The sequence below is a fragment of the Mustela putorius genome, unplaced genomic scaffold (genome assembly GCF_011764305.1).
Source record: "Mustela putorius furo isolate JIRA1106 unplaced genomic scaffold, ASM1176430v1.1 tig00003923_pilon_pilon_pilon, whole genome shotgun sequence".
Lineage (NCBI taxonomy): Eukaryota > Metazoa > Chordata > Mammalia > Carnivora > Mustelidae > Mustela > Mustela putorius.
In genome coordinates this window covers 3,559,921-3,580,891 of record NW_025422068.1, presented here as the reverse complement: position 1 = coordinate 3,580,891, position 20,971 = coordinate 3,559,921, and the positions used below count along the sequence as shown (strand labels likewise).

Sequence of the window (20,971 nt, the reverse complement as noted above, 5' to 3'; positions counted from 1 at the left end):
TTACTACTACAAAACTGACTGCTATCAATTCCTTTCTCAGTTTAAGTTATATAGAGTTATACCCCAAGGTAAGAAATTATTACATTAATAAACCACAGAGTGGGAGTAAATTGGTTCAACTGTATCTACCACCTCATTCTGTAAGAAACTGTCAAACCTATGTTCCTGCTGAAGAAATTATCTAAATGATATCTTAGAATAGAAATATACCATACAAGATGATCCCACCTCCCCTTTCCACCACTGAACCTAGAATATATGGTTACCCCAGGGAAAACCAACGTGCTCCCTTCCCATTGACGTCTGAAATGATTCAGTATGATTACTCTGCCGTACAATGGATTCCCATTCAGGAATGCAAGCAGATTAAGAGAGATGAAGAGCATCTTTCAGGGGTCATAGAAGAGTAAACACAAGTAAATACAGAGAGGAGCAGAAAGTAGAGAGTGGTTGATGGAACTATGTATACTGACAAAGAGATGAAGGGCTGCAATTAGAAAAAAAAGATAACTCACTGAGTAGAAAGATGAAGAAGACGAAGTACAAAGATTCGGATTTTGTATCTGAAACCCCATATGACTGAAATGCACAATCAGATGTCAGTAAACTTTTCTTATAAAACGTAATTTAATAATAGATGAAGCCAATTTAAAATTTCAGAATTAAAATGAGTATCACCAGGGCGCCTGGCTGGCTCAGTCAGTAAAACATGCAGCTCTTGATCTCAGAGTCATGAGTTCAAGCCTTATGTTGGGTGTAAAGATTACATAAATAAACTTTAAAATATATATATTAAGAATGGATATTACCTTAAATGTCTCTAAGTTGTATGACAGGCTATGAAACAATGCAAAAAAATATCAACTATTCCATGAAGGAAACATCCACATACCAGAAAAGTCAAAGAACTGCAAAATCCAGTCAAGTAAACAAGCCGTGTAGACATTGCAGATTTCTGCAGGCAGAAAACCACTAGGTAAAATAAACCCTGAAAATAACATCTTTAGTTCATCACCTATATAGTGAGTATGAAAGTCCTCAGTACAATACTTGAGATAGTGCAAAGAACTGCTCGGATTTTGGTAGCTCTGGTTTTCATGTCTGACCCAAACTGTTACTCAAAAAAGAAAAAAATAATAAATTGCAGTTACCCAGAATCATAGTTTCCTTCCTGGGAACACATCTTTGAACTTTAGAAGATTTAGAATTAAGTAGTTTGGAGAGTTCCACTTCTAGGATGAAGGGAAAGTGTTTCACAGACCCAAAGTCCAGTGAAATAAGCAAAGCTGACAAAAGCATTTTAAAAAACAATCACTGAAAAATAGAAGCACCCTATGACCCACCAATCACACTACTAGGTATTTATCCAAAGAATACAAAAAAACCTACTTCATAGGCATACATGCACCTGCATGTTTGTAGCAGCGTCATTTACAATAGCCAAATTATGAAAGCAGCCCAAGTGTCCGTGAACTGATAAGTGCATAAAGAAGAGGTGGTATGAATATACAACGGAATATTACTCAGCAGTAAAAAGAATGAAATCTTGCCATTTGCAACAACATGGATGGAGCTAGAGAGTATAATGCTAAAGAAAATAGGTCAGTCAGAGAAAGAAAAATACCATGTGATTTCACTATTATGTGGAATTTAAGAAACAAAATAAAGGCAGGAAAAAGAGAGAGAGAGGCAAACCGAGAAACAGACTGAACTCTAGAGGACAAATGGTTGCCAGAGGGGAGTGGAGTCGGGGGAATGGGGGAAATAGGTGATGGGGATGAAGGACCACACTTATGATAAGCATGACAAGACCAGGTGTTCTTGAATCACTGTATCAGACACCTGAAACTAATATAATACTCAATGTTAGTTAACTAGAATGAAAATTAAAAGTTTAAAACAAACAAAAAAATCACTGAAAGTCTCTGGAAACTGTCCTAGGGGCATATTCAAAGGAAGAAACATTATTCAAGAAAATCTACTAAAACTTGGTATTGGTACAGTTTGTCGGCATCAGAGCCATAACCAATTTCCTACCCTGCCCGAGCTCAAGTCGACAAACTCCCCTCCAGGTTGGTGTGGCCAAGAGGACAGAGCTCCCTCTCAGCTCTTAATAAGGCTTAAACCATATGTCACAAAAAAGGCAGGCCACAAGCATTTCTCATCCCCTCCAACTCCAAGCAGAGGAGGCTATCTTCCTGGTGAGGGTGGCCCAGAGAATAGCAGTGGCCTTCCTCCACACCACCTCCAACTATAAAACAGAAGTTTAACCACCATGCAGGAGGCTGGCTGGCAACACTGGAGATCCAAGAGTGGTCAACCTAGATTGTTCATGGGACAGAAGTTCTACACCAGAAGCAGCATGCCAGAAGCTAGTACTTAGCTCTGTGCCCAGAACAGTAGCTAGGAAAGTTTGCCCAAGGGAGGCAGACTCTAAGAAAAGAGAGCTCTGAAGCTCTTCCCAAAGGAACCCAATTCATTTGAAACAGAGCATGAGCAAGTTCAAGTTTAAGGGTGCTCTCAAAGATAACTCTGCCCCCTTTTTAAAAAGATTTTATTTATTTATTTGCAACAGAGAGAGGGAGAAAGAGAGGGAGAGCACAAACAGGAGTAGCTGGCAGAGCGAGAGGGAGAAGCATGCTTCCCCGCTGAGAAGGGAGCCCAATGTGGGGCTTGATCCCAGGGCTCGATCCCTGGGATCATGACCTGACTGAAGGCAGACACCTAACCGACGGAGGCACCCCAATAATAACTCTTCTGATAATGAAGACCAGCAAGCTATATGATAAACCAGCTAGATCAGCAGAAAGAACCAAGGAAAAGAGCTAAGAGAACCGCCACCGTCAGAGCAAACCTCAAAGAGTGACCTCAAAAACCATCCCTGCCTGAATGTAATAGCCTAGGGTACTGTATAGAAATAATAGGACAGGGGCACCTGGGCGGCTCAGTGGGTTGAGCCTCTGCCTTTGGCTCAGGTCGTGATCTCAGGGTCCTGGGATGGAGCCCTGTGTCAGGCTCTCTGCTCAGCAGGGAGCCTGCTTCCCCCTCTCTCTCTGTGCCTGCCTCTCTGCCTACTTGTAATCTCTCTCAAATAAATAAATAAAATCTTTAAAAAAAAAAAAGAAAGAAAGAAAGAATAGGACAATCAGCTGGTAATTAGTGGAGCCTAACAAGCAGGATGTGATACCAAAAGAAGATGTCAGCTTGAGAGAAAGATCTGGAAAACAGACCTTCAAAGAGAACCCTGCTAAAACCTTTGTAATACTGGTGATATCTGCACGACTCAGCTAATGTAACAAAAACCTCTGACTCAAAAGAATGAATGTCATGGTATGTGAATCATATCTTAATACAGCTGTTATTTTTTAAAAAATGTAAAAATGCAGTAGAAAAAGAATGTTCAACCTAATCAGTAAAAGAGAGGTGTTCTGGTACTATCGGCATTATGTTATCTGAAGGCGGCCTTCCTTTCCTACAATGGAAGCTGCAGGAGGGCAAAGACTTGGCCTTTTCAATTTTCACAGCAGTACCCAGCACAGTAAGCTATCAGTAAAAGACTGCTGAATACATGAAGGAAACTTTGCATTCCCTCTTGCCTCCACCTCGGGGATGCCTTCCTCCTCCCACACAATTTCTTATCCTAGACCTTCACTTTTTAACATATCAAATATTGATCTCTCCTTCATTTCTTCTCTAGTACTTGAATGACTAGTTTATATTATAAATGAAATTCAGAATCTCACATCTCCCTTCGCTGTAATTTGTGATCATTCCAGTACGCGGTAGTACATAAGCAGCAACAATATTTACTGAAGAAAATAGTTACTTAAAAAAAGAAAAGAGCATTTTATGTGTACACACCATAACTATGATTTAAGCTAAAACTAATTGTTTTGGCTTCTACTTTGACAGGCTCATAAAACATCATTACCTATTTATTTTAAAGCATGTCCCCTTTATTAACCTAATTCTAATTCCAATTAGCTCAAACTAATAAAAGTATAGTTTTTTAAAACACTTTGCATTCCAATTGATCAACTTTATGTTTAGTGAGTTACTTTACAATATAAATGTGTGCTTATTTGTTACTTTAACAGCCATTTGGCTCATAATCTCCTCTTCCGCCGTGGTCTCCAACACTACACTGGTGCCTCACTGTCCAAGTGTTAAATCATCTTTACCAAACTACTAGGTAGGTAGCAGAGTACCTGTTCTCCTCCTTCTAAAACCCTTTCCAAAGAACAACAAAGTCTCCCTACAACCAAACTTAATTCCAGAAGCTTTAAATATTTTAATTGATAATGGATTAAATAATTTATAAATTCAACAAATTTTTATTCAAATGTTTACTGTACACTAACTATGTGCCAGACATTAGGCACTTGGGACAATGAAACAGACAAAGATTCCTGCCCTCATGGAGCTTATTTGTTCTGTCTGTGCCAGAAAGAATTTAGAAGTTTCTTGCTTCGCATGAACTATTACAGTTGATAGGAAAATAGATACCAAATAACTACACATCAAAACTGATTATTTATAATAGTAAACAGTCATTTTGAAATAAAAATCATGGGGTGCCTGGGACTCCTCTTGGCTCAGCTGGTTAAGTGTCTGCCTTTAGCTCAGGTCATGATCTCAGGGTTCTGGGATGAGCCCAGTGTCCTTAGACTCCCTGCTCAGCAGGGAGTCTGCTTCTCCATCTCCCTCTGCCCCTCCCTACCACTCCTGTGCTCTCTCTCACTCTCTCTCACTCTCTCCCCCAAATAAAAAAATAAATGAAATCTTTAAAAAAAAGAAAGAGAAAAAGAAAAAATCAAGGGGCACCTGGCTGACTCAGTTAATAAAGCATGCAACTCTTTATCTCTGGGTTATGAGTTTGAGGCCCACATTGGGTAGAGAGATTACTTTAGGTAAAATCTTAAAAAAATAAAATGAAAGCCAAGCTACTTCTAGAATTTATGTAGCTCTGAAGAACAAATATTAATATCTGAAGAACTATCAACTGGTCAGTTGGGTACAGGTGTAGGCAATAACTATTAAGACATGTCACTGACAAGGTCATTCATTATCTTGCTATGTGATCTTGAGCACATCACAGGTTTTCATGTAGGTGCTGGGGAGTAACTCCTGATTTGGAGGCAAAGGTTATAAAAATATAATCATTGAAGCCTAGTAGTTTTCAGCTAATTTATAATAGAACGACCTAAATAGGAGTTGAGATTTTTCTCCCTTCTATCTTTGCAATGCTTTGTAAGAGTAGAAAAGAGAAAAATTTACAATGCATTGCAAATGTATTATAAATACTGTTTTCCATCATTGGTATTTATCTTCTTTGAAATCTATACAACCCCCCCCAAAAAATAAATAAATAAAATCTATGCAACCCAATTAAGGTTAATTACATTCTTAAAATATAAATGGAATTTTCAAATAATTTCCCTGAGAAAATGTAATCAAATAACCTTTTTCTTCTTTTCTTGTTAAGGATGTAGGAATAAATATGTAGGTTTTCTGTCAGACTAAGACTTACTGGCTTCCTCGGTGAATGCAGTAATACGAGGGTAATCTGTCACTCTGGGCATGCTATCTCTGACAGGCTGTAGGCAAATAAAATTATATATGATAGAAGTAGAGATGCTAGGACTTACAAAAAACATCTTCCAGAAGTTTAATTAAATTCTTATATTCACTGAAAGCTATTTTTCTTATAGTACTGATTTTAATCAAGAAAATCTCACACAGCCAAACTTTAAAAATTAGTGAGTAGGTTTATAAGAATTACTATTTTAAAAGATTTCTTTCATCCACTATACAAAGGCAAATGTAGAACCCAGAAAAATAGTGTACCTCAAATTTCCTAGTACTCAACAAAATTTTTATAGTCCCAATGGAGTGAAAAATCAAAGAACAAAGAGTTTCATAGCTTTTCAATAGATTAGTTAAATAGATACACTGCATTACACAAAAAAGTGCCAACTTTCTAATTTTAAAATAAGCTTTGAAAAACTAAATACCACAGTGCCCTCTACTGTCACTTTAAAAAACTTAATCTATAAAATGAGCCAGTTTTCAAATTTCTTAAACTATATTCAATATATAACCAATGAAAGAAGAAACAGCTCTTCATTATTAATATATTATAATTATACTGAAAAGAAATTTAAAAATAAATAAAAATTTTAAGATATATATATATATTATAATTGGATTTTTATATAACAAATACAATGTTAAATAAATTTTCACATCCTAAAGGGTATTTAAAAAAAGTAACATCTACCATGTCTGACTACTTCAAGTATATATAAAAATATACTCTCACGTCCACCAGGGTCTCTTTGATCACTACCTTGTTTTATAACTTCTAAGAGTAGAGGAAGGCTAAGCTTAGAAAGAAAAGAGAATCACTGTTAGAAGAGAGAAAGTAAATAAATGAAACAAGACGGGATCAGGAGGGAGACAAACCATAAGAGACTCAATCTCACAAAACAAACTGAGGGTTGGGGGGGCAGGGAGAGGGTGGTGGGGTTATGGACATTGGGGAGGGTGTGTGCTATGGTGAGTGCTGTGAAGCGTGTAACCCTGGCAATTCCCAGACCCGTACCCCTGGGGCTAATAATACATTATATGTTAATTAAAAAAAATTTTTTTTAAAGAGAGAGAGAGAAAGTAACTCTGTAAAAGAATCTCTTTAGATGAGACCTTCCAGAAACCTGTGCCCCAGAGGGAATGTCTACAGCAGTGATTTCCAAAGTGGATTAAATAAAACGATCCAATGGGGCATTACCATTTTTACTTTGAATTAAGCGTTACTAATATTTATTATATGGAATAACGCTTCCTCCTTGGGCTGATATGTCATATGGTAATATGTTAGGATACATGATATCCTGATAGAAAAAGAGGCCTTCCTCTTAACATGAAGTGTTAACAGTGGCACCCACAAATTCTTGAGCAAGGAATCCATTTCTTTGTTGTTATCTTCAATTTCTTTCATCGATGTTTTATAGTTTTCAGAGTACAGGTCTTTCACCCCCCCCCTTAGTTAAGTTTACTCCTAAGTTTACTTAGGCATTTTATTATCTTTGGTGCTATTGTAAGTGGGATTGTTTTCTTAATTTCTCTTTCTGCCGCTTTATTATTAGTATATAGAAATTCAACATTTCTGCACATTGATTTTGTATCCTAGACTTTACTGAATTCATTTATCAGTTCTAGAGGTTTTTGGCGAAGTGTTTGGGGTTTTCTATATATAATATCATGTCACCTGCAAAGAATGAAAGTTTTACTTCTTCCTCACAAATGCGTATGCCTTTAATTTCTTTCTCCTGTCTGACTGTTGTAGCTAGGACGTCCAGTACTTGCTGAATAACAGTGGTAAAAATGCACATCCTTGACCTGTTCCTCACCTCAGGAGAAAAGCTCTCAGTCTTTCCCCACTGAGTATGTTAGCTGTGGGTTTTTTATATAAGGCCTTTGTTAGTTATGTTCCTTCTCAACCTACTTTGTTGAGGGGTTTTATCATGAATGGATGTTGTACGTTGTCACATGCTTTGTCCTCATTTAATAACATGATCATGTGATTTTTATCCTTTCTTTTATTGATGTGCTGTATCATATTGATTGATTTCCAAATACTGAGCCACACTGGAACAACCTGGAAATACTTCCCACTTGATTGTGGGTTCTTTTCAAAGAAGCAGCTCCTGGTTTCATTGATCTGTTCTACTGTTTTGTTAGTTTACAACTAAGTAACTTTAAAAAACAGTATAAAGATTAGCTAAACTGTGGATTCATATCTTATTATCTTTAACAATGAACTTCACCAAACACATGCCTTATGCCTCGACCTAATGGATAATAGTAGCATGACTTCACCACAGTAAGCGAAACATTTTTAAGTGGTTTAATTCATGATTGCCTCTTTCTTTTTAAAATCTTTTTCTGTGTGTGTGTTTTTATGGGGCACCCCAAACATTATTATATAATAAGTACAAATATACGTGGATAAATATGTCTGGCTATTAGAATTTCATCCTAAATTTTTTAACTAACTGTGGTATATAATCAAACTAATTCAGGAATCAATGGCCAAGAAAGAAGCTTGTTCCAACGATAGGAACTATAATCAAAAATTTTTTTAGTAAATTTCATTACAATTAAAGAAGGCTTAAGAGGAGCCAGATGTCAGGACAACAAAGCCTTACACTCAGAGAAATGACTATATACATCAGCTATATAAAGCCCCTACTAAAACTGCAAAGGCAAAGTGACAAGTCAACTAAGACTGAGAGTCTTAAGTAATCATAAAGTAATCATCTATATTCAATTGTCCTATTATTTACTTTCCACTTTCTCCTGTCCTACAGAAATATAAATTGTTACCAAAAAAATGGCAAAACATCTTTCTTAGTAGCAAATTAAGTCACTCTTTCCTCTGTAAACTTTTGTTTTATACTTTCATAATCTTTCTTAAATATTAGTTAGATAAATTTGCTCTCACACTCAGTTCACTAGAAATTTTAAAGGAAACAATCTCTCAATCATTTCCTATGGCCCAAGCTGTGCATTTATTGGAAATTGGGTATTGAATGAATAATAATTGAATGAACAAAGAATATCCACATGATTTATCAAAGTAAACCTCAAAGTCTGTGTGTATCAGAATCCTGTTTATTATCCACTAACAAAGGAAAGAGAATTGCATGAATGCCCATCCTGACAAGCAAGGAATCAAACACTAAAGTGGTCCCAAGGACCAGCTATCCTCATTAGAGAAATTTTATAAAGCATAGCATAGACTTAAGAGACCATTTTACTAGGAAACATTTTCATTTTGTTTATTCTTTCCTCTCCTTTCCATTCCTAAAAACTATATTTTAAAATACAGATTTTTATGTAGCTGATTCAATAAGGAAGTATTCCTCAAAATTTTATACAAATAAAAATTTTGTATAAATTCTCAAGAGACCTGAGAATTTTTTTTAAAAGATTTTATTTATTTATTTGAGAGAGAGAGAAAAAAAAGAGAAAACGGTGGGGAGCAGCAGAGGGAGAGAGAGAAGCAGGCTCCCCACCAAGCAGGGAGCCCGATGCAGAGCTCGATCCCAGGACCCTGGGATCATGACCTGAGCCGAAGGCAGAACCACCCAGGCACCCCAGAGAATTTTCTTTGATATAAAAGAGAAAATATCAGGTTTAACTTAAATATTTACTTAAATACTTAATACTTAAATATTTAAGAGAATATAATGATGTTATGGAATAAGCCACTGATTTTGATGTAGTTCAAAAAGTGTCTGTCATCAATGTAACATTTATCTGTAGCTGGAAAATGAATACTTTTGAAAGCCCCAGGATGACAAAATCTCCATCATGAGGCAATTTATTAATGGTGACCTACAGCATAATACATGTAAAATTATTTACTTCCCCTTAATCTCTGAATCTAGAAAAACTACTCTAACCTGGAAAAAGTTAACTAACAGCAAAAGAGACCAATTTCATAAATAATAATGGTTATTTCATGGAGGAGGAAAAGAAAGAGAGAAAAGAGGGGAATAGGGAAAAGGGGGAAGGAGAAGAGAGATGAGGAGAAAGGAAGAAAAAGAAATAAAAGAACAAATGGGAAAAGCAGAGAGGAAGAATTAGTTCTTAAAGATTTGTAATTTGAGAGAGAGTGCGAGAGCACACGCAGTAAGTAAGGGGTGGGTGGGCCAGGAGAGGGGAATCTCAAGCAGGCTCTTCCAAGCTGAGCACAGAGCACAACCTAGGGCTCAATCTCAGGACCCTGACATTATGACCTCAGCTGAAATCCAACAGAACCACCCTGGCACCCCCTAAGGAGGAAGAATTTGTAGTTAATTGCACACTTTGAAGTTACAAGCACTATGCTAAATACCTTCATTCAATCTCAAAAACCTGTCAGAGATTCGTGGTATTATTGTTCTAATTTACAGGTCATGAAAGCAAGGCTTAGAAAGGTTCTGTAGCTTTCTTAAGAAAACAGAGTTAAGAAAACAGAGTTCTAATTCCAAAATTTAATGATCAATGAAAAGTTATACCACATAATTCAACCTAGCTTCCCTAGCCCCAGAAGGCCTAGCACTAGCATTAAGACACTTGGTGATAAGCAAATAAACCTAAGAGTCTGAAAGAGATGACCAAGAAGCAAAAGGTAAAAACCAAAACATTTTTTTTTAATTCTCCAGTCCAAAATGTCTACAGTAATTAAGGATATATGGTTAGACACAAGGAGCAGGAAAAGGCCAAGCCACAAGAAGCTAGTAGAACCATGGAGAAACAGACTTAAGTCAAAAGAACAAACAATTCAAACTTTAAAGACAGGCAAGATGGTATTTGAGCTGGACCCTGAAACAGAGTAGCATCTCAGACAGCAGGCATGAGGGAAGAACATTTAATACAAAGGGAGTAACAGAACAAAGGCATAAAGCAGAACATAAAAAGCACCTGTTATAAGGGGACTAGTTCCAGGTAGCTGAAGAAGAGGGTATGGGGTGGATATAGTAGAGGAAAAGATACACCAGGCTTTGGAAACTACACTGGAGCCAGGACTCCGTTCTCTACCTGAAATACGAGCATGGAAGATCTCCAGGAAAGGAACATCAGGAGCACACCCAGATGTTAGAAATCGAATGACCTCTGTTGAAAAGAAGTTAGAAAACAATTTGGAAATTCCTCAGAATGGTAAACAGAGAACTACCATATGACCCAGAAATTCCACTCTTAGGAATATATACCCCCAAAATTAAAAACAGTAACTAGAACAGATACTGGTGTAGCAATGTTCATAGCAGTACTATTCACAGGTGTCGATTAACAAGTGAGTGGGTAATAGAGAAGCAAAGAAAATGAATAATGGATAAACAAAAGTGATATACACATACAATTCAGCCATAGAAAGGAAAGAAATTTTGATAGGCTACAATATGGATGGAACTTGAAAACATTATCCTAAGTAAAATGTTAGAAACAGAAGGATAAATATTGTATGTTATATGAAGGATCTGAAATAAGCAAAGTCACAAAAATAGAGATTATAAGAGAAGTTACCAGAGGCTGGGCAGCAGGGGATAGGAGATGGGAAGTGGTTATTTAGTGGGTACACAGTTAATGCCAAAGATGAGGAAAGAGTCTGGTGTATAGATAGCAGTGATGGTTATACAACATTATGAATATATGTCATGACTCTGAGCTATACAGTTAAAAACCATTAAAATTTTACAATATTATGTCTATATTAGCACAAGTATTTTTTAAAAAGGAAAGAAAGAAAGAGCAGCCTGCCAAGTAACATGTCTACATAGACAACAGGTCAGATATTCCTTCCACAGGATAATCCCTCTTAACCTTTGCAAAGTCCTGAGACTCATTTTCTATCTTTTTATTTTTTCTCCCCTGAGTAACTCTAGAAGACTTGTTACTTCACTTCACCGCTGTCTTTTTCCCCACAGCCTTCCCATGAGGCTTCCAGAAGAGAAAACCAGAAGACAAAGCAAACAAACAAAAAACTCAACAGGGGAAAACAAAATAAATCCCTATCAGTAACATCTTCAAATTTGTCTTTGTGACTGAAAAATGAGGACTTCCCAACAGAAGAAGCTGACCTTAGCCAGGTTAAGGATTCAAGAAATAAAAGCTCAACCTTAAAAAAGACAGGAATTTAAAAGCCCTCATCCCAAAATAACTAACAATAGCCAAGAAAATGGGAAAAGAACAGAATCTATGGATTCGAAATCCACAAAGAAACACCTCCCTGGAAGTATTTTTATATGTAGCAGGAAAACAAGGGTAGTCATACTGTTCACTTCAATACAATCCTTTATTATGTGGTATATAGTAACAGAAGTATGAAAGCTAATGCAGTCTGCATCTTACTAGTCTCCTCACCTTGAGAGTCTATAAAAAGGAATGACTATTTAAATCACAAAGTTGTCTCTCATGTACTAAATAAAAATGTACATGTAAAAGCACTTTGTAACCTGTGGGCCCTTTTTAAATAATACCAAATTTTAGACAAGACTATTTCTGAATATTTTCTCTCTATATATAAGCATGAACAGAACAATGAATTATTAATTTGGGGCAAATGTACTTTAAAAATTAATGTGCTTTGATGTTCTTTGAAGAAAACTTCTATCCATCAGAGGGTAATGATATAATTCTTATTTTTCTTTCTTGGGGAAAATAAATCAAACATTTAGAAAGCTCTAATGTGCTTTTTAAAAACTGGTCACTCCTCTTTGGAGACTTAATTAAGAAAAAAAAATCCCTCTTGACATATATCATCTTTGTTCAACTTTGAACATAAGATTAGCCAGCACAGTAATTTGTAAATCAGTTAGCTTTCCACATATATTACAAATGAATGACTTCAAAGAATAAACATATTTTCTATACCAACAGGAAAGAACAAATTAACTTAATACTTTTCTCTTGGGAACATGATACTTTTGATGCAAACAAAGAATTAAATTTTCAAATTATCTACCTTTTTACTCTAAAAATCATCATGAAGAATCTAGTTGATTTTAAATTTACCAAAGTAGTCTGTTTTCTAAACCTAAGGGCTGATACCAATTCAACATTTTTAATATACTTTTTTTTTTAAGATTTTATTTATTAGAGAGAGAGAGCGTGAGATGGGAGAGGTCTGAGGGAGAAACAGTCTCCTCACTGAGCAGGGAGCCCAATGTGGGACTTGGTCCTGGGCCCCCAAGATCATGACCTGAGCCAAAGGAAGTTTGTTAACCAACAGAGCCACGCAGGCGCCCTTAATATATTCTAAACTAACTGCCTTGGGAATCACCATTTTTCACTTGTACCTACCATACTTGTAGGCTGATTTACCCTGCTGTTTAAGCAGACCAGCCATAATGCTGTACATGAGACCTAGAATGAAAAAGCAGTGGAGGTCACAGCTAGGAGCTGTGGTGCCCTGAACAGATCACACCCAACCCAACGTCATGATCAGTGCTTAGCTCAACCAGCTACTGCTCCAAAAGGTGGTCCCTGACCTGCTAGGTCTTCTTATCCTGACAAAAGCCAGAAATCTGCTTTTTTTTTTTTTTAAATAAAACATCTGGACTTTTACCTGTTAGAACTAATTTAGAAACACAAAATACTAGTTCAAAACAAACATCTGTTGGCCGCTGATGTGTGGCTCTTGCATTCTTCTTAAACACCTGTAGTGTCCCACCTCCCCTTTCTCCTGATTTTATCCCCACCAGTTGTTTCTCCAGAATATGCAAACCTAAAGAATAAAGAAAGGTTAAGCCACGGAACAAAGGAGCTAGATGTTGTAAAAAGATAGAAACCTAGAACACTTCAAATTTTCTAAGAGACTAGATCTTAAATCTTCTCACAAGAAAAAAAGAATAATAATTACGCCTTCCAAGCTGCCAGTGTTAATTGTACTACATTTTCTAAATGTATTAAATCCACACATTGTGTAGCTTAAACCTACACAATGTTATATGTAAATTACATCTCTCTCTCTCTTTTTTTCTTTTTTAAAGAAAAGGAGCTAGAGAATACTAAAGCTTGGGCATCTTGTTACTAAGCATGAAGTAAACATAGTTCAGCTTTAAAAATATGGAAATCAGGGGGCACCTGGGTGACTCAGTGGTTTAAAGCCTCTGCCTTTGGCTCAGGTTATGATCCCAGGGTCCTAGGATCGAGCCCCACATCGGGCTCTCTGCTTGACAGGGAGCCTGCTTCCTCCTCTCTCTCTGCCTGCCTTTCTGACTACTTGTGATCTCTGTCTGTCAAATAAATAAATAAATAATATATTAAATATATATATATATGGAAATCAGGACACCTGGCTAACTCGGTCAGTACGGCATGGGACTCCCGATCTCAGGGTTGCAAAGTTCAAGCCCCACGCTGCATGTGGAGCCTACTTTAAAAATTAATTAATTAATTAATTAATTAAAAGTGGGAAAATTGGAGCTCCTTTTGCAGCCGGATGGCCCCACTTCCACTGCTGACTACATCTACTCTGCCATCAAAATCATAAGGCTTCTTCAGCAAACACAGAGGCAGGTCAAGTGCCTGCTGAGCTCAGGAGCCAGGTGGACTGGAGCTGGAGACCAAACTCGGCTACTTACTTGCTACCTCTACCTCCTCATCTTTTATTTTCTTGTTTTAATGAAGTATAATTAACATACAGTGTTATACTGGTTTCAGGTGTGCAACATGATCCAACAATTCTTATACATGACTCTCTGCTCACTACCATGAAGTGTAATCACCACCTGTCACCATGCAACATTGTCATAATATTATTTTTTTTTTTTTTAAAGATTTTATTTATTTATTTGACAGAGAGAGATTACAAGTAGGCAGACAGGCAGGCAGAGAGAGAGAGGAGGAAGCAGGCTCCCTGCTGAGCAGAGCCCGATGCGGGACTCGATCCCAGGACCCTGAGATCATGACCTGAGCCAAAGGCAGCGGCTTAACCCACTGAGCCACCCAGGCGCCCTTGTCATAATATTATTGACTGTATTTTCTATGCTGTACTTTTCAACCCTATGACTTATTCATTTTAGAACTGGAAGTTTGTACTTCTTTTTTTTTTTTTTTAAAGATTTTATTTATTTATTTGAGAGAGAGACAGTGAGAGAGAGCATGAGCAAGGAGAAAGTCAGAGGGAGAAGCAGACTCCCCGTGGAGCTGGGAGCCCGATGCGGGACTCGATCCCGGAACTCCGGGATCATGACCTGAGCCGAAGACAGTCGTCCAACCAACTGAGCCACCCAGGCATCCCGGAAGTTTGTACTTCTTAATCCCCTTCACCTATTTCACCCCCCACAACTACCAGTTTGTTCTCTGTAACCAAGAGTATGTTTTTTGGTTTGTCTCTTTGTCCACCTATTTCTTAAATATCACATAGGAGTGACATCATGTGGTATTTGTCTGATTTATTTCACTTCACATTATATCCTCTAGGTCCATGCACGTAGTTGCAAATGGCAAGATCTCACACTTTTTTTGGTCAAATAATATTCTATTTTATATATATATAAACACATCCTCTGTCCATTATCTATAGATAGACCCTTGGATTGTTTCCTTAACTTGGCTATTGGAAATAATGTTGCAACAGACACAGGGGTGCTTATATATTTTCAGATTAGTGTTTTCATTTTCTTTGGGTAAAAATTCAGTAGTGGAATTCAGTAGTGGAATTACTAGATCACATGGTATTTCTATTTTTAATTTTTTGAGGCACTTCCATACTGTTTTCCACAGCACCTACATCAATTTACATGCCTACCAGCATGCACAAGTGTTCCCTTTCTCCATATCCTCACCCTACTTGCTATTTCTCGACTTTTTGATTCTAGCCCTTCTGAAGGCTATAAAGTGATATCTTATTGTGGTTTTTTATTTGTATTTCCCTGATGATGAGTGATTTGATCATCTTTTCATGTGTGTGTTGGCCATTTCTATGTCTTGTGTGAAAATTATCTATTTAGGTCCTCTGCCCATTTTAATATAATTATTTGTTTCTTGGGTGTTACATCGCCTCATCGTTTAATACCTAACATTATAGGGGCACCTGGCTGGCTCAGTCAGAGGAGTGTGTGACTCTTGATCTCAGGGTCATGAGTTCAAGTCTCACATGAGGTGCAGAGATTAGGTAAATAAATAAAAAACTTTTAAAAATATTTTTAAATAAAAAATAAAATAAAGCTAACACTATAACTCTAGAATTGTTGTTCGGAGAAATAAATAAAACCTTGCAGACAAAATACCTAGGCCTGTTGGTAACCTGCACATGGTCAGTGCTTAATAAATGTGTGCTAAGTATACTGGTGTGGTTTATAATCCTTACAATTTTGTACTTTGGGGGGAAGAAAGCATTGAAGAGAAAAAAATTCTATCTCAGAGCTTATCTGTGTCAGTCTGTGTACATGCCCCTGATGCTGTTTCCCTCCCTCAATTAAAAAATACTGCATGTTTTGACATTATTCCATTATTCTAAGGACCAGTGATTTCTCAGTGCTAACTCTTACCCTCAGGCTCATAGCAGCATCTCTAGAAGATATGAGAGTATAATTAAGATCCTAGCATCTTTACTAGAATGAGGCTCCAATTCTTCCCAGTCAAGACTTTTAACATTGTATCACCAATCATCTGCAATTTTTGATAAAACAGAATATAAATTATTACAGCTAAAAGTTACCTAGTGAAGTCACACTTATGACAACCACCCAAATAAAAAAATATTCCTGTGATTGGTATGTTGGATCCAAGTACATTAGGCTGAATTCCTCTTACCCTCCCTAACATAACTCACCTGGCCCTTCTCAGTACAACCAATATTACTCTCTACAGCTCTCTCCTCTCCCTCCTTTCCACCACATTCTCCAAAGACACTCCTCTCTCTACGCTGTGCCTCTGTACATCCTGCTAATGAAATAGATATCCAGTTATAATAACAAATCAGTTTGGGATCTTTTAAAAAATATCCTATTCATGTTTACGAGAGATTGTATTTCCAACTAGTAAGAGTCTGTTCTGAAGTTAACCTGAGTTTGTACTGCCTAAATAAAACCAATTTTTGGAACTCACTAGGTTATGACAATTATAATAGTATGTTTAGAGAAATGAATATGGTTTTAAGTAAATGGCTAAATAATTATAACTTGCTGATCACTCAACTCAATGAATGCATTTTTGTTTTAATAACTATTAGGGTGCCTGGGTGGCTCAGTGGGTTGAGCCTCTGCCTTCGGCTCAGGTCATGACCTCAGGGTCCTGAGACGGAGCCTGCTTCCTCTGCTCTCTCTCTTCCTGCCTGTCTGCCTACCTGTGATCTCTGTCAAATAAATAAATAAAAATCTTTAAAAAAATTTTAATGTATAACTATTACAAGCTTAATGTAGATATTCACCCAAGGAACTAGTAAAACTCCAAAAGCTTAATGAAATAGAATATAAAGATGCATCAACTAGCTTATATATTACCTACAACACCTAAATATTCCCATATTTCTAGAACTGTAATATAACCTATTAGAATAAATAAAATGCATACTATGCCAAGGGTGAGAACAGCTTTAAAGGTACAAAATTTCACTAGAAAATGCAAAGTGCAGGGGCTCCTGGGTGGCTCAGTGGGTTAAAGCTTCTGCCTTCAGCTCAGGTGATGATCCCAGGGTCCTGGGTATGAGCCCCACATTGGGCTCTCTGCTCAGCATCAGGGATCCTGCTCCCCCTCCTCACCCGCCTGCCTCTCTGCCCATTTGTGATCTCTGTCTTTCAAATAAATAAATAAATAAGAAAATGCAAAGTACAGAAACACTGGAATGAATCGTAATCCTAAAATATTAACTAAATATAATTGAAAACAAGCTAAAATCCAAGTCATTTTTATTTTTTAGAAAGCAGATTAATGTGTAAAGAGGGATAAAAAGACAGCGCAAAGAGAATTTTTATGGCAGTGAAAATAATCCATGATATACTATAATAGTGGAGATATATATGATTATAAAGTAATCCAAAAGCAAAACATATACAACACCAAGAATAAACCTGTAATGTAAAACTGTGGACACCGAATTATGATGATGTTCAACTAATTTAGCAGTGTACTACTCTGGCAGGGGATGCTGGTAAGGGGGGGAAGCAAGTGGGGGCAGAGGATACAGAGGAGGTCTCCTCTCCTTCCACTCAATTTTGCCATGAATCCAAGACTTCTCTAAAAAATAAAGTCTATTAAGTGGAGGGGGGAACAGACCAGAAAAACTACAAATCGTTGCTAAATGTAGTAGACTCATTTTCTTTAAAAAAAAAAAAAAAAAAACTGTATACAGATTTGTAATTAGCAGGTCTGAATCAACTAGAAACTACATGACAAAGCTAGCATGATAATTCAGCCTTGGATTTATCAGTACCCTATTGAGACCTCTTTGCAGCATTGTTAAGTGTTACCTCCTAACACCTCTAGGGAGTGTGTTTAAATAAAATGTACTCACACACCCCTTCTGTTCATATATGCAGTCCCTTACAGACACAAATTACTTATCCTCCTCAAAAGTCTAAACGGAGTGTCTACTTTCAATAGGATACTTGGGAGATATAAAAAGATTCTTACACTCAAGATCCCTTCCTTTGAGATCTTACAATCCAATCCTGGGAAAAGATCAAAACGTCCAAGGAAGGATACTCCAAGTAGTCAAGTGGTAAACACATGAAACCAGGCTGTCCGTCTTTTCCTTCACAGAATGCCTTTCTCCTGGCTGGATCCTTCTCATCTTTCAAATCTCAGTATAAATGCTACCACCTCAGAAATATTTCCTGACACCATCCTGTGATTTTCTGTCACAACATCCCATTCCTTTGCTTCACTGCTGGTTTGTTGTTTGTTTTCCATTCTGTAATTACATATTTGGTTGCTGGTTTATAATCTGCAGCCAGTAACAGACTGATTATCCCAGGCAGGCACACACTCCACTGTATTACCAAGAATTTGCAAAGCATTCAATAAACACTGGTTAAATGAATGCACAGGTCTGGGGCTTGGGACAAAGGGCTGGGCTAGAAGTATTGGGGTAGAGATGATAATTTACCCATGAAAACTGGTAAGATCGCCTGTCGAAAATGTGTGGGGTTCTAAGAGTAGAGAATCTAGAATCGAGAACTGAGGAAGCCCAAACATTCAGAGTTTTGAGTAGAACAGGTAAAGACTAGGACAGACAAGTCAGATAAACCACCAGGAAGCCAGAGATACACAGTGTTCCAAGAACTTAGTATTCCCTCCCCTGCTGTGTTCTCTTACTCTCTTGGTCAAATAAGTAAAATCTTCTTTAAAAAAAAGGGGGGGGGGGGGGGGGAGCTGGGGTTGTTTAACCTCTGCCTTTGGCTCAGTTCATGATCCCAGGGTCCTGGGATTGAGCACCTTGTTGGACTCCCTGCTCAGCAGGGAGTCTGCTTCTCCCTCTCTGCCCCTCCCCCTGTTTGTGCTCTTACTCACTCACATTCTCTCTCAAATAAACAAAATCTTTAAAAAAAAAATACATTTTTAAAAAGAAGTCAGTATTCAGGGGCGCCTGGGTGGCTCAGTGGGTTAAAGCCTCTGTCTTCGGCTCAAGTCATAATCCCAGGGTCCTGGGATCGAGCCCCGCATCGGGCTCTCTGCTCAGCAGGGAGCCTGCCTACCCTTCTCTCTCTGACTGCCTCTCTGCCTACTTGTGCTCTCTGTCAAAAAAATAAATAAAATCTATTTTTAAAAAAGTCAGTATTCAAATGCAGAATGCTGCCAAGAGGTCTAGTGAAAAGTGAACAGAAAAGGATCCACTGGGTTTCATTGCAGGGAGGTTACTGGGAGCCTAGGATGAGATGACAAACTGCACAGCTATGCCCAGATGAGGAAGCAGAGGCACTATCAAAGGGTTAAAACTGTGGAAGGCAACAGAAAGATGGGTGATAGATGGAGACATTCAGTAACTCCTGAACACCCACAAGGTAAAGAGAACCGTTTATCCAGACAGTATGAGATGCAAACAGGCAGGGAAAGCAATCCTCTGCATCCTGAAGTACCCCAGCACCATGAGGTCATCCTGAAAGGCACCTGCAACAACTGGGCATACTGCGAGCATTCCGTGTTAGCTGGGGTTGCCTGTGTAACTGACTGTCTCTTCACCAGACTCTAAGTGCCCCAGTGAGGGCAGAGACCATGTGTTTGAATCCATGCCTGCGTTCCCAGCACCATACAGATGTCTGGCACAATGTAGGTGCTCAATAAATGGAAACGAAGTCAGAATTCAAAAGGCAATCGTAACAGAAATAATACTGGTTATCTCTGTTCTCTAATTACTTTTACTTTTTTTTTTAAACTGTTTGATGACTACGTCACTTGGGCATAACAGTATTCGTTACTTTAAGTATTATTGTCATTAAACCTGGCTTCCCCTTTCAGACTCAAGATTCCTGACAGCGAACGCATACCTGCTCATCCCGCGACACGCTCGGGGTCTCGCAGGAAGTCAGGCTAAATACCCATGAACCTGGATCAACGGCACCTTACTAAAGGGCTGTGACAGCAATTTCCACAGAGTGAGTGACCCCAAGGTCACCAGCCAACCCAAGGTCCATGACCCTCTAGAGGCAGCTATCCCCTCGGCGGAGCCGGAGCCTCCGCCATCCCGGCAGGGGGCGCTGCAGCCTCCTCCGAAGGCGGCCCCGGCCTTAGTCCCCGCCCCCCAGTTCCGCGGTCACCTGCAGCGGCTGCACTCGGGCCTCCGCTCGGCGGGCTCTACCGGCAGCTCCCACAGCGCGTCCGCAAAGGCGCTGTCAGCCAAGGCGCCGTCCGCCTCCGCGCCCAGGGAAGCCTCCGCCGGCGCTGTGTCGCCGTCCCGCCGCTCCTCGTCTTTAGGCGTCTGAGACCTCGAGGGCCCCGACGACCGCGCGACGGGGTCCCCGAGTGTTCGCGCCTCTTTCTGCGGCTCCATGGCCGGCGCTCAGGTCCCGCTGTCACATTGAGCCCTCGCTGCCGCCGGGGGGCGCCACACGCTGGAGAAACCGCCTCGCGCCGCGCGGCGTCACGCACGCAGGCCACGTACGGGGGGGGGCGGGTCCCCGAGGCCCAGGCTCGAGGTCCCGCCCCGCTGCGGAATTGGGACGAGCCTATTGGTCGGTGCTCGGTGGGCCATTATACCTGGGAACCAGGAAGGGAAGTGGGGGGGGTCCCGGGGAGCAGATGCGAATAGGTAAGCTTCTCAGGGACAGAAAATAGGAAACCCCTCAGCGGACCTCTCAGGAGCAAACCCTGAATGCGCCTTCTTTAATGTCTCCCCTTTGAAAAGTGACAATGAAATGGAATTCTGCATTTTCCACCTGAGGACGGCACTTTGAGAATTAAACTGGTTCCGTGCGTACCACAGTTGGAGCAGCGATGTGATTGATCGCTGAAGGCCTGCAAAGGAGAGCCTGCACGGGCT

The 20,971-nt window shown here is 38.9% G+C and overlaps 1 protein-coding gene across 2 annotated transcripts in view; it reads right to left on the bottom strand.

The window, feature by feature from the left end:
- The window catches only part of DTWD2 (DTW domain containing 2), a 108,582-nt gene extending 87,987 nt beyond the window's left edge, over positions 1–20,595 (bottom strand). For both annotated transcript variants that reach the window (XM_045069310.1, XM_045069311.1), the window contains exon 1: positions 20,250–20,595. In XM_045069310.1, the coding sequence (XP_044925245.1) occupies positions 20,250–20,482 (233 nt within the window). In that variant the 5' untranslated portion in view covers positions 20,483–20,595. The remainder of the gene's footprint in view (positions 1–20,249) is intronic.
- Positions 20,596–20,971: the final 376 nt, after the last annotated feature.